Here is a 13295-nt window from a genome sequence, read left to right on the forward strand (position 1 = left end):
ATTAGAAAAACTCTTAACTTTTCCATCTCTTGACTGTTACACATTTTACTTCATGTCATTACCACAGAACTAACTTACTGCTTCTTTTTAACATTTAATTAAGCATTTGTCCCTTCCTCTGCATCATAAGGCATGCATCCTGCTTGCTCTGGTCTGCTCCCTTCACCTCCCATGGTTCAATCTTAAAACAGATTATACCATACATACCTGTAGCAATTGTTTGGACAATTGCAACACCAGCCAGCAGGAGCTATCAGGAGACCAGCAGGGTTAACTACACACATCCCAGAGTGGGTGCTTATGTGATGTGTTTCTTACCAGATTATAAAGTTGCAGGGCAGACACTGAAGTGAATACTCTGAAAGTCTCTGCTACACTTCCATTGCTTTAAATAACAAAACTAACTAACAAAATCTCTTCCTCCCCCTCAAGGCACATACATAAATAGTAAATGCACATGCATTCAAAGGTATACATTTCCAACGTGCACTCCCATGGAATTGTATATGTTCAGGTTATTTTTGCTACACATTTTGAAAATCTCATTGGAGATATCCCCACGAATGCATTTTCCAGTCTGAAAAGAGAATCTCAGGAGAAAGAGTCTGGGTTGCACATAGGGCAAATGGAGATCTCTGAATTCCTCAGAAATCTGAGGTTGAATATTGTTTGGATTCTCCTCCATCACTTGCAAGCAATAGTTTTGTTATTGTTGGGTTGCTGGAAGGAAGGGGAAAGATAAGGGAGTTTCAATTCATTACCAAGATAAACAGATATCAACTTTTAAGTAGCCGACTACAAATACTCAGCACTCAAAAGTCAAAGCTTGGTATTTCGCTCTGTATTTGCGGAGAGATGAATTGCCTTTTTTAGACCTCTCTGCAAGGCAGATGAACTCTGCAGAGTAGAGGCAGTCAGTGGGGATCAGCCTCCGGGGAGGGAGTGCCTGCCTTGCAGCTCGCACGTGCCCCAGCCTTCCCCGAGGGTGTTTGCAGGGATAAGGATGAGCTCCCAGTCCCTCCTGGAAAACTGAAGCTGGTAGCAACCTCAACCACGGAGGCAAGCTAAAAGCCTTAGCACTGTGTCAGTAAAAAACCTCCTGAAGAAGCATGAAGACACTTCAACAGAAGTGTTGACACTGGGAAGATTAAGATAAGTTGGGTGCATTACATGGAGACGTCCCTTGAGCCCAGCCCACCCTGTATGGCCAGCAGCCAGACTCTTGGAAAAAAGGTAAGTCCAAAAAATACCTTTTCTTTTAGTCTCCTCCGCAGCCTGTCTTTGGAAGACTGAAGCAAATTGATCTTGGGTCTCTCCCCAATGTGCTCGTGAATACTGTCTTTCCTCTTGGTCTCCGGCTCCTGGATGTACTGCTGGGACTGCTTCTCCACCGCCTCTGGGCCCTGCTTCATCTCCACTGGATTATGCACCATGCAGACAGAGGTGTCCTCAATTTTCAAATTCTCAGTCTCTTTGGCGTTTCTGTGCATTTCTTTGTCATTGTCTGAGTGCTTCTGGTTGTGGTGCCATCTCCGGTTCTGGCTGTAGCCGTGGTAGCCCGTTCTGCTTGAGGAGTGAGGGGCCTGGCCACCTTGGTAGAGTTTCTGGTGGTCCCTGTTGTGTTTGGTGCCGCCTTGCTGATGATCTGTGTGCTGCTGAGACTTGTTCCCTCCGGGAAGTCTCTGCTGTCGCCTGGGAAGTCAAAGAAAGAGGTCAGTATGCCCTTTTTTGCACAGACTAGTAGCAGAAGAGCAACAAAGATGAGGTAGGTCATTTCTGAGCAGGCACCAGTAACCATATTTACTCACAAAATGGCTTCATTCATGTAGTGTCTGCAGTGTCATGGAAATGACATAAGAACAGGCTACCTAATGATCTCAGCCCTCTGCATTCATATAAATTACTCCAGCAGCACTGTCTCATAGCAACTAATGTTTCTAAACCCCCTACATCAAATGCATCCTTCATGGAGAGAAGGAAACAAACCCCAGACTCAAACCACACGACACCTAAAAAATCCTGTGCTAAACTATATCATGTTTGCTTGGCAGGTCAGTGTTATACCAACTGGGCCAGCACATCTGACTCAACAAAACAGGCTGGCCCTCGGGGTGACTCTCCGGACACACAAGTGCAAAAGAGGAGCCAATTTAATGGTATCTAACACGATCCAGTACTAACTAGCATATTTCATCTGAAAGTTTTCATAAGTAATTGGATAACATGACTTTGGTTCCCAGGAAAAGCTGCCCTGTGGTTCTCTGTGAGATGAAGACTTGCTTCCATACTAAACCAGGGAATATTTGGTTAGTTTCATAGCAGCAGCTGGAAGTCAGGCAGGGAAAAAATGTCAGAAGTCATGTTTTTCTCAAGTCATCCCGATATGCCTGGCCTGCAGTATCGCTCCCCTGCATGTCTCCTCCTCTGCACCAGCTGGGCGTACCGCTGTGCTCATTTGCAGCATGCCATTTCCAGCCTATCAAGATCTTCTAACAGAGAAAGAAAAAAGTTAAAAAGTAAATTGCCAAGGAAAAGAGGTGCCCACACCAAATGGTTTTGCCCTGTCTTCTATTTCCCTTATGCACGTCCTTCATCATTGCTATGCAGGGGATGTGTATGAAGAAACTGAGGACCAGGCTCAGCTCCAGCAGCATGGGGAGCCAGGACCAGTGGATCTGGACAGGAGGCAGTAAGAATGTGGCTCAAAGAGGGCAACATGGACATTCAATAGGCACAAAGAGGAGGAAATGCCCATGAGTGGTTTGCTGGAGGGACCAGCATGGCTCAGAAGCCAGTGCTCGCCCCTCACTGCAAGCAGTAGCCAAGACTACAGGTCCCCTAAAACCCAACAGCCAAGTGGAAGAAATGCTTTGGCAGCCTCTTTGCTTTTGCATTCAAAGCTCGTGTCATCTCCAGAAATATGCCTGGCATGACAGGGCTCCTCAGAAGCAGACGCCATTGCACTGAGCTGTGAAAAAACAGCCCAAGGGTGAGGAAACTTTCCTCTTGCTCCCTCCTCCAGGAAGCTGGAGCAAGAGGAAATTCCTGCCAGCAGATGTGGCCAGAGTGTCTTGCACCCTCCCACTGAACTTAGGCCGCACCTCGAGTACTGTGTTCAGTTTTGGGCCCCTCGCTACAAGAAGGACATCGAGGTGCTTGAGCGGGTCCAGAGAAGGGCGACGAAGCTGGTGAGGGGCCTGGAGAACAAGTCCTACGAGGAGTGGCTGAGGGAACTGGGCTTGTTCAGCCTGGAGAAGAGGAGGCTCAGTGGCGACCTTATCGCTCTCTACAGGTACCTCAAAGGAGGCTGTAGTGAGGTGGGGGTTGGTCTGTTCTCCCACGTGCCTGGTGACAGGACGAGGGGGAATGGGCTAAAGTTGCTCCAGGGGAGTTTTAGGTTGGATGTTAGGAAGATCTTCTTTACCGAAAGGGTTGTTAGACATTGGAACGGGCTGCCCAGGGAAGTGGTGGAGTCACCATCCCTGGAGGTCTTTAAAAGACGTTTAGATGTAGAGCTTAGGGATATGGTTTAGTGGAGGACTGTTAGTGTTAGGTCAGAGGTTGGACTCGATGATCTTGAGGTCTCTTCCAACCTAGAAATTCTGTGATTCTGTGATTCTGTGAACGTGGACATTTCAGATTTCCACACAGGCTGTGAAGACAAGATTATCAGGGCTTGCGACACACACATACGTGCACAGAAAAAGAGCGAAGGAAGTTTAAAGGTCTCTCGTCACCCTGAAGGGCAAGGCTTTGGGCTGCTGACTGCCACCTGGTGCTGCTCCTTTGGAGTGGGTTAACCCTGAGGCACCAAACAGCAGCGACCGTCTTTGTTTAAAGATCTTGGTGCTAGGGTTAGCCCTAAGTGCAGTGGCAGCTCCCTGTGTGCCTGCTGCCTTTTTAACGCTTGGTATTTGCTCAGAGAGCACGTGGGATGCTCAAATGCTCCTCTCCTTACAAGGCTCTTGGGAGCAGTGCTGGGGAGGCACAGGGCAGCCTCTCCAGGGTCCCACGAGGCAGAATCACAGAATCACGGAATTATAGAATCACAGAATCATCTAGGTTGGAAGAGACCTCCAAGATCACCTAGTCCAACCTCTGACCTAACACTAACAAGTCCTCCACTAAACCATATCACTAAGCTCTACATCTAAACGTCTTTTAAAGACCTCCAGGGATGGTGACTCAACCACTTCCCTGGGCAGCCCGTTCCAATGCCTAACAACCCTTTCGGTAAAGAAGTTCTTCCTAATATCCAACCTAAACCTCCCCTGGCGCAACTTTAGCCCATTCCCCCTTCTCCTTGCTGAGGCAAACAGGCATTGGCACAGGGCTGCAGGAGCAAACGCGCCAGCACCGCAGTGCCCATATGTTGCCACATCCTTGCTGGTTTTGCAGCCGTCACAATCCCTTTTCTGTGGCTCAGTCTCATCCCTTACCCCAAACCCCCACCTCTGTTTGGGTGAATAGCTCCATTAATTTTAAACATCCCACATAGCAGCAACTAGTTTTATTTTCACAGCAGATATCTGTGCTGCTCAGCTAAATGGGCTGGGGCACAGGAAGCAGCCATTCACAAATACATTGCAATGGTCAGTGTCTAAACCGTCCCCAGCCTGGCCTGCCAAATCATGCTGCCCCTCAAATTTGTATTCCTTGGCAGCCATGGGAGTTAAAACCTGCTTTGCGAGGCCAACTGGCTCTCCACCACAAAAAGCAAGGGCTCGTGTTTAGCCAAGGCAGGCCCAACAGGCTTGTTCTTGGTAGCAGTGGAAGGAATTTGTGTTTAGTCTCAGACCACTGAATCCCGTTTTCTGAGATATTCGACATGCTTTTTTGCAAGCTGAATGGCAGGGAATTAAAAAAAAAAAAAAAGAGAGATGGGGGAAGCTTTCCTGTTTGCTGGAGCCTACAACCATTTTATGAGTACATAAATGGTTGAGTACTACAACCATTTTATGTAAAGTTTTCCTGGCATTTCTTTGTTTCCTCCCAGTAACGCAATCATATAAACTGCTTTATGAAATGCATAAAGAGCAATGCTTATTAAAAGGGGAATGTCAAAATAAAGGTTAGTTATACCCCTTATCTAGCTCTAAGCCCTCACATGCTTAAATGTGCAAAAGTTTTGCTGATACAACTCAGCAAAACCTTTCTGTGGTTTTGCTCTTTCTTCTTCAATATCAGAGTTTAATTGTTTGGGTACACTTCCAGTCTTGGGTGATCAGCCAAACAGACTGTCACTACATTTAGATTTCAGATATTGCAAAGAAATGATAAAAGCTGCCCACAGATGAAGTTTTAATATAAGAAGGGGTAGACCATAATGTCTGGAAAGGACCTGGAGGCCAACCTAGCCTCTTCCCACTGCCATAAATTCCTGCAAGAAATGTGTGAAGGGACATTTTTTCTCAAGATAATGATACTATAAACCCAACAGTTTCTGTTTAAGAACTGTGAAATAAAAAAAAAATAAAAAAAGTTTAACAGAAAAAAAAGACACATCCCACTTAATTCAATGTGGAATGTGAAAGATTATTCAGTTTGGGGCTTTAACAACAAGACAGGGAGAGCAAAAGCAGCTCTGTTCCCATACAGGATAGCTGAAAGGCAAAATTCACATGGCAAGGGGCACAGCAAACACTAATGCAAACCAAAGCTCTGCAGTCACTGACCACAGGACGGAAAACACCAGAGTTAAACAAGTTAGGAAAAAAAATGCTAGAAATAAAAGGCAAAGGAAGGAGAATGGCAAGCAAGAAGCAGTGTCCGTGACTTGGCAGAAGGCTCGGGTCTAGACAATAATCCAGCATTCAGGCAAAGACTCGTTTAGTGCTATTATCTTCCCAACACCCCAGTGAAGAAGAAAAGCCAAGAAGAAATAGGACTCTTCACAGAACAAAAAGCCAAAAGAGGTAGAACGGGGCCCAAATCTAGAATATTTTTTTTTTGTCTGCAGAGCGTTGCAAAGCCTGGCAGATTGGGATGGCCAATCCCTGCTTCCAGATGCAGTGGAGGCACTCCCGAGGCCAAGACCCCAGGAAGGGGGATGAGATGGGAGCCCCTGAGCACAGGTCACAGGCTGGAGCCGGCTCTGCCTTCTCGCTGGGGGTGAAGCTGATGGAAACAAGCTCGTGCAGGAGTGCACACACCCAGAGGGTGGCTCGGCTCACTTGGGATAAGTGTCCGCGCTCAGGTAACCGTGCCGTGCGGGAACCCAAAGGCACTTCCAGACCCAGGGCTTTGGGCTTGCGATGTCCATCACTCGGCTCTGGTCCCCCATCTGCTGCCTGCATGGGGAGCAGCACCAGGAGGCACCAGGGCAAGGAGGAGGGACAAGTGGTGGACATGAGAATGGGGATCTCCCACCGCTCGGTCCCTCCTGTTGTTGGGACAGGGTTTCCCAACCTGTGGGCTGAAGACTTTGGGGAATCCATGGGTTATTCTGGAGGACCCACAGGAGGTGCTGGTTCTGGAGACAGCAGCTCTCTCAGTGTGGGAAGATGCATTTCAACACTGGCAGGAGATGCATTTCAACACTGGCTGTCCTCTTCACTCATCCCCCTTTGACCTTGTCTTAACACTGCTGATACAGGGCAGGACCAAACACTGTGGGGGGACCAAAAAGCAATCCTTGAAATATGGACTCTTGGCTGAGGCCACAGGACAGGCTGTGGTCTGCAGGAACATCCTGTAGAAGTGACTTCCCTGGCAGCAGTTTATGCACCAGTGACATGGGCCAGCCGTAGGGACAGTACTGCACTGCTGGCATGAACCACAGCAGAAGGAGCCCTGGCACCTGCATTACTTTCAGGGCACATTTGTTCTGAAGTGTTGTATTATGGTAGACCAGTCTTGGTAGAAAATTAACCTCTTCCACCCTACCTCACCCAAATGCTTTGTTAAAATGCCTGGGTGAAGACATAAATCTTCCAGTGATGATGAGCATCAGCCTCTTCCCAAGCATAGGAACTCCTAAAAACCTCAACAGAACATGAGGCCCCAGGGAAAGTGGACAGGTATCGAGGGACATGGGCATCCCTTTGCTCTGCAGACACAAAACCCAGCTGCTGTTGCCCTACTCACTCCTGTGCTCCACTGCAGCACAATGGTCTCCTACCTGTTGCCCCTGTTTTGTTGCATGTTGAATAACTATTTTCTCTTGCAATTCTGATTCAGCTCAAAACTCCCACTGAGTTCAGTGGGACTGAGAATTTGGCCATCAGTCAACATGGAAACTAAACAGACATTCAGAGTTACAAAGAAACTGTACAAGTACTAAAAATCAAGGGGAGACAGTCAGGGTTGCCAAGCTGGAAATAGGATTGCATCATTTGTGCTATTGTTTCTCCACTGATTTTTATTTTTTTAAATTAACAAAACAAGATACCTTTCAACAGAATTTAGATCTGACAAATGTTTGCTTTGTTGGAGGAGCCTATGCAAACAAATCTTTGACTTTGGTCTTTTCGGCATTTCGATCTTTTGGTCTCGGTGATTACCAGCCTACATGCTCAGAAATACGGGATTCCTGCAAGTTGTACTGCATCGCTCACTCCCAAGGAAAGGGGCACAAGGCTGGGGAAAATAACTCCAGACACGTGCACAGCTGTGGTCTAAAACACAGTTGCTCCCTCCCATCAGCTTTGCTCATATCCCTAGAGCTAGACAAGTCCTCTGAGAGCCCCTACCGCTCATCTGGCATGTCGAAAGCCAGAGGACAACACGGGGTTACATTCTCCTGTCTCTCCATGGAGATTTGCTTAGGCAATTCCTTTAAATACTGAGAAGTAAGCAGCTCTATCTCCAACAGCACTTGAGAAATTTACCCTGTGGTGCAGAGCACTCCGTGTGGTCAAACAGACTAAGATATTGCCTGCGGTCTCAGGGACTGGGTGCTCTGGATATCACGGCTCTTGCCTTTGAAGAAACTGCCTGGACATCAGGCTATCCCTCAATCCGAGGCACCTCTCCATGGGACAGACCCTCCTGGGCATGCTGTGCTCCTTGAAGGGGAGGGACACAGGTTTTGTCCTGCTTTCGTGTAGCGCCTGACAGCCAAGGGGCATGACCAAGGCTGGCCAACAATTAACAGCTAATACATACCTGCAGACACCTGGGCAAGAAGCTGAGAATGAACAGCAGTGCTGTGGCCAAGGTCAAACCTTCCTTTCACCCGTCTGGTGTGTGACTGAACACGTTCCTCAGTGCATTTTGAGACAGAAGATGCATTTCCATCCTTTCTCCTGCATAGTCAGTATCTTGTCTCCGTACCAGCAGAGGCACAGGAGTATGATGCTGAGCCTTGAAAGTATCGCATAATTGGCATTCCTATTACCATGGCTGCAATTAATTAGGAATTGCCATTACCCACATCAGCCACAGCACCAGATGAGTCAGCACAGCTCCTGGAGAGGTGCACCAGAAGCCTCCTTTGCAGCAGATCCCCATGTCCTCCCCACATACTCTTGCAGAGGGGCTGAATGCCACCACAGCCCCTCTACCCTAGAAGCGGTATGGACTATGTTGTGTCTCCGACCTCAGTTGTGTGCACCAATCTGCCCTAACCTGCAGCCAAAAATGCCCATTGGCACTGTCTTTGGACACCTAAGGGACATTGTGGCTCAAACTAGAGGGCTTGAAGGATCCCAGGTAGGACCTGGTGGAATGGTACAGCATCTAAAACTGGTCCTGGAAGTCCATCTGGGAGCATATCAGGAATTTTGCTGTTAATCTAATGAGGAAAAAGGTCTGAATTTCTATTTTACACCTCAACTTCTTCCAAGAAGTATTCTTCACCAAACTACTTCCATTAGAGGCCCTCTGATTTTGTATGTGCACGTATAATGATAACTCAGCATTATGTACTGTTATCGTTTGGTGCAGGGAACGTTACAGCCCAGCCATGGCTGCTTTCTACCCTTGCTATGACTGAGAGTGGGAAACAATCAAATAAGCTTGATGGTTCCACGCAATTTAATCAAAAACCCCAAAACCCCACAGAAAGCAGCAACCACCAGCTCCAAGCATGAAGAACACAGGACTCCTGTGTGTTTTCCCTTTTGCTTTCTCTCTCAAACTGGTTTTGCTTGGCTCCAGTTTCATTTTTGTTTGCATTTTTCTCAGATGAGAAGGGAACAAGATGTCATGTTCACTTCTGAAAACAAAAATGAAATTGTTCACACTTCTTTTATGCTTTTCTGTCACTAAGGTCAAAATCTATCCCATCATTAGGAACAGCCCAAGTGTCTGGACAGACACGGCATTTTGGAAGCACAGAAAATCCACCTGTCAAAATGTGGTGATCTGGTTCTGCAATCATCTTTGGACATTTGAGCTGTAATGAGTCTTTTAAGTCTCACATGTATGCATCTCTGAAAACATTCAATGAACTCTAGAGGGCCAGCACAGCCAACAAAAACGTTATGTGGGTAGAGATGCTTTTGATGAGGCTCACAGCAAAAGCATCTGGCTGCTGGGAAGAGCATTATGAAATCTTCAGAGAAGTCGCCTACCTGGGAACAACTCCTCTCTTCGCCACCTTGGTTCTGGGGCCCAGTTGCAGCAGACAGCCTTCCCTCGGGCCTGGACATCATGTCTTTCTTTGCTAGATATGATTTTGTTTGGCCCTTACAACATACATAGACCCACCATAAAAGAAAAGGGCAGTGTTGGAGGGCTTCAAACAGGAAGCCCATGCAGTAATCTGTCAAAAAATGGCATAGGACTGCTGCAAGGCATGGTCCCTCATGGAATGCCCTATTTCTGCTATGGGATGCCGATTGATTTAGCCTTTCCAAACACAGAAAGAGATCTAATTTCTCCCTGCACCTTCCTGCAGCATCCCTTCACACCATCAGGCCCCACTGCTGCTCCCACCACGGTGGTGGACAGCCCAGCCACAGGGACCATTCTGCAGGCTGGGCCACAGGAGCAGTGACAGTGCTGTTGGGCTGAAAGGACGCAGCACTATGTCCATCGGAGCAGACTCAGCAAAGCACTGAAGAGCAAACTTGTCTTCTGCTGAAGTCCAAAGAAAGTCCTCTTGTGCTGCAGTGCTTGGCTGCATGGGCGGCCTGAGTCAGCTTTTCTTCTAAGCTGTTCATGAAGATTTGTTCATGGAAACAAATCTTCTGGAGGAATTTAAGTAGCTGTTTTGAAACACCAGATTGGGAAAGACATCCCAAGTACAGATGGCATGTGAGATAGCTCCAAAACAGCTCTTTAAGCACTTTGCTGGATCTCCCACAAATCATTAGGGACTTCCAGACAGAGGCCCTTGTTGCACCGAGCGAGTGACCAGCTAGGAAGACACCTCCTGGACTTCAAGGCTGTCTGCCCAGACTGGTGTAGAAATCAATCCAGTGATTTCATGTAGAAATCGCTCGGAAATAGTTTTCTTCATAAACTATTTTGCTTGAAATTATGTTTTTGGATTCTTACTGTACTGTAAACTTTATAGCAAAAATTACATGAAAACCACAGGAAAATACAGTGACAAGGGAATTAATCCATTTCAGTTGAAGTAGTTTAAAACTGAAACACACAACCACAGTATACAATGTTTCCCAAGAATCTGCTGAGCGCAAATACACACGGCTCCTGGACTACTGGTAGGAATGTGAGTTGAATGAATATATATTCTATATCTTATATAGAATCTTATTTATATCTTATATATAATCTTATATATCTCTTCTATATCTTATATCTATATCTTTTACTGCTTTGCAATGAAAGAGCTTATAGCTCAGACTCCAGGCTCCCTCCTGTAAAAATACACCAAGACTGACAGTTATCCCAAGATCAGATAATCCAAGAGATATAAAATTTAAACCTGTGCCAAGATGCACGGGCTCCCAGACACAGCCCTGCTCCATCCCTCCATGGTCCTGTCCCTAAAGACACATCCTAAGTGGCACACACAAACCCCACCTGCTGCCGTTTTGTTCAGCTGTCTTCCTACAGACCTCTGTGACTCTTTGACCCGCAGCAAGGAAACATCCTAGGTTTTTCCATATCCTATTTATACCATTGCTTTCTAGTGAAGAAATAAATATATTTCCTCTAGAAGCTAAAGCAAGATTTAACATGAACTCTGACAGGATCTCCTAACAGCTGTCCAAACACAAGAGCTGACCCATAGTCCATAGCAAGCAATTACTTCCAACACAGGAATCTTGGGTTGTTGCAACCCAAGCAACAGAGATGCTTTTAGACTTATGTGTGCCAGAAGCCTTTATCGGGCATTTAACAAACTTCTACAAAAATGATATGGGTTGCTATAGCATTTAGTGTGGAGCTTTGGGAGCTAGGATTGATCTGGATATTGGCTAATCATAATCCAGTGACAATCCTAAGGCAGACTTTCCCAAATAGCACATGTAAATGCGTCCGTCCCACTGTCAAAAGAAGAGTTTCCTCCTGCTCTCCCTGCCTTCTCTCTCATGCTACCACAAATGCTTGTGAGCTGTGCCAAAAATTTACTTTCTCTTGGATGGGTTTCACAGTTTGGCTGCCATCGGGTTTGGATGGGAACATGCAGCCTGGGGTGAGGCACGGAGCTGGGTCACCTTCTGCAGCTCCAGTGTAGCATCGGTGCTAACCCTCGCTGCTTGGGCACCAGCATCCCGTTTTAAATGGGAAACTGGGATGATCTGGAGCACTGGGAATGGACTCTCCTAGCACAGAGTGCACCCTTCCTTCAAAATGCATCAGAGGGATGCTCAGAACAGACAAGACCTCCACGGCCCCATACATTTTTCCTGTGTGTCGTGGTTCCGCTCGAGTGGGCAGCCGAGCTCCACCACAGCCGCTCTCTCACTCCCCCTCCTCGAAGAGGAATGGGGAGAAAATATGTGAAAAGGGCTCAAGGATTGAGATAAGGACAAGAAAATCACGCAATAATTATTGTAATGGGCAAAACAGACTCAGCATAAGAAGACAGATAGTAAGATTTATTGCTCATTACTAACAAGCTAGAGAAGTAAGAAACAAAGGAAAGAAAACAAAAGCACCTTCCCCCCCATCCACCCTCTTCCACCTCCTCCCCCCGAGCGGCGCAGGGGAACGGGGGAACGGGGGTTATGGTCAGTCTACAGCACTTCTTCTCTGCCGCTCCTTCTCGGTCACTCTCGTCCCCTGTGCTGTGGGGTCCCACCCACGGGATACAGTCCTTGATGAACTGATCCAGCGTGGGCTTCCCACAGGCAGCAGCTCTTCCAGAACTGCTCCAGATATGGGTCCGTAGCATGGGGTCCATCCCTCAGGAGCAAACTGCTCCAACCTGGCTCCCCTACGGGCAGCAGCTCCTGCCAGGTCACCTGCTCCTGCGTGGTCTCCTCTCCACAGGCTACAGGTCCGGCCCGGAATCTGCTCCGGCAGGGGTCTTCCACAGGCAGCAGCCTCCGTCAGTGCAGGGCCACCTGCTCCACCGTGGTCTCCTCCACGGGCTGCAGCATGGAACCCTGCTCCACCGTGGTACTCCATGGGCTGCAGGGGGACATCCTGCTTCACCATGGTCCTCACCACAGGCCACAGGGGACTTCTGCTCCGGCGCCTGGAGCACCTCTCCCCCTCCTTCTACACTGACCTTGGCACCTGCAAGGCTGTTTCTCACTCCCTTGACTCTCCCGGCTGCTGTGTGGCGCAGCGTTTTTTTTCCCTGTCTTAAATCTGCTCTCACAGAGGCGCAAAACAACATTGCTTATTGGCTCAGCTCTGGAAAACAATGGGGCCCTTCCCAAACATGGGGCAGCTTCTAGATCTTTCTCACAGAAACCACCCCTATGGCTCCCTGCTACCAAAACCTTGCCACGTAAACCCACTACACTGTGTTAGCCCCAGTGACACACAAAGAGAGGGTGACCTGTTGCCCGCTGTGGGCTGGGGCAGGCTGAGCAACCCAGCTGCCCCAGAAAACAGATCGAGCTTCATATAGGACACAAGGGCGGAGCAAAAGCAGTTTTCTGAAGAATCGCCTATCCAACCTCAATGACCGGGTGGCCCCCCAAAAAAGCAATGCCACCACAAAAAGGGACAGAAGGGGAAGAGAGCAGAAGGGAACAGGAATGAGATGAAACTCCTGTATCATCAAGCCATGCCCAGACTGGAGCAAACCCGCTCAGCAGCATAGATATTTGTGTTGGGAAAAAACACTGCTGTGGGTGGTTGTTCCTGATTTTGCTTTCACTCTGCAGTCTGCAGTGACATGTAACAACAAAATTAATTAAAATAGGTCAGTTTAAATGAAAGAAGCCTCTTGTCCACTCATGTCTAGAGGCCATCAGGCCAAA

At 47.7% G+C, this 13295-nt stretch overlaps 1 protein-coding gene across 11 annotated transcripts in view; it reads right to left on the reverse strand.

The window, feature by feature from the left end:
• LOC101794193 (CBP80/20-dependent translation initiation factor) overlaps positions 1 to 13295 on the reverse strand; it is a 167227-nt gene that overhangs the window by 42191 nt on the left and 111741 nt on the right. For all 11 annotated transcript variants that reach the window (XR_011805560.1, XM_038169454.2, XM_072030439.1 and 8 more), the window contains one exon: positions 1251 to 1692. Coding sequence is in view for 10 of the 11 variants with exons in the window: in XM_038169454.2 (XP_038025382.1) it covers positions 1251 to 1692 (442 nt within the window). In the remaining variant the exon portion in view is untranslated. The remainder of the gene's footprint in view (positions 1 to 1250; positions 1693 to 13295) is intronic.

The sequence above is a fragment of the Anas platyrhynchos genome, chromosome W (assembly GCF_047663525.1).
Source record: "Anas platyrhynchos isolate ZD024472 breed Pekin duck chromosome W, IASCAAS_PekinDuck_T2T, whole genome shotgun sequence".
Lineage (NCBI taxonomy): Eukaryota > Metazoa > Chordata > Aves > Anseriformes > Anatidae > Anas > Anas platyrhynchos.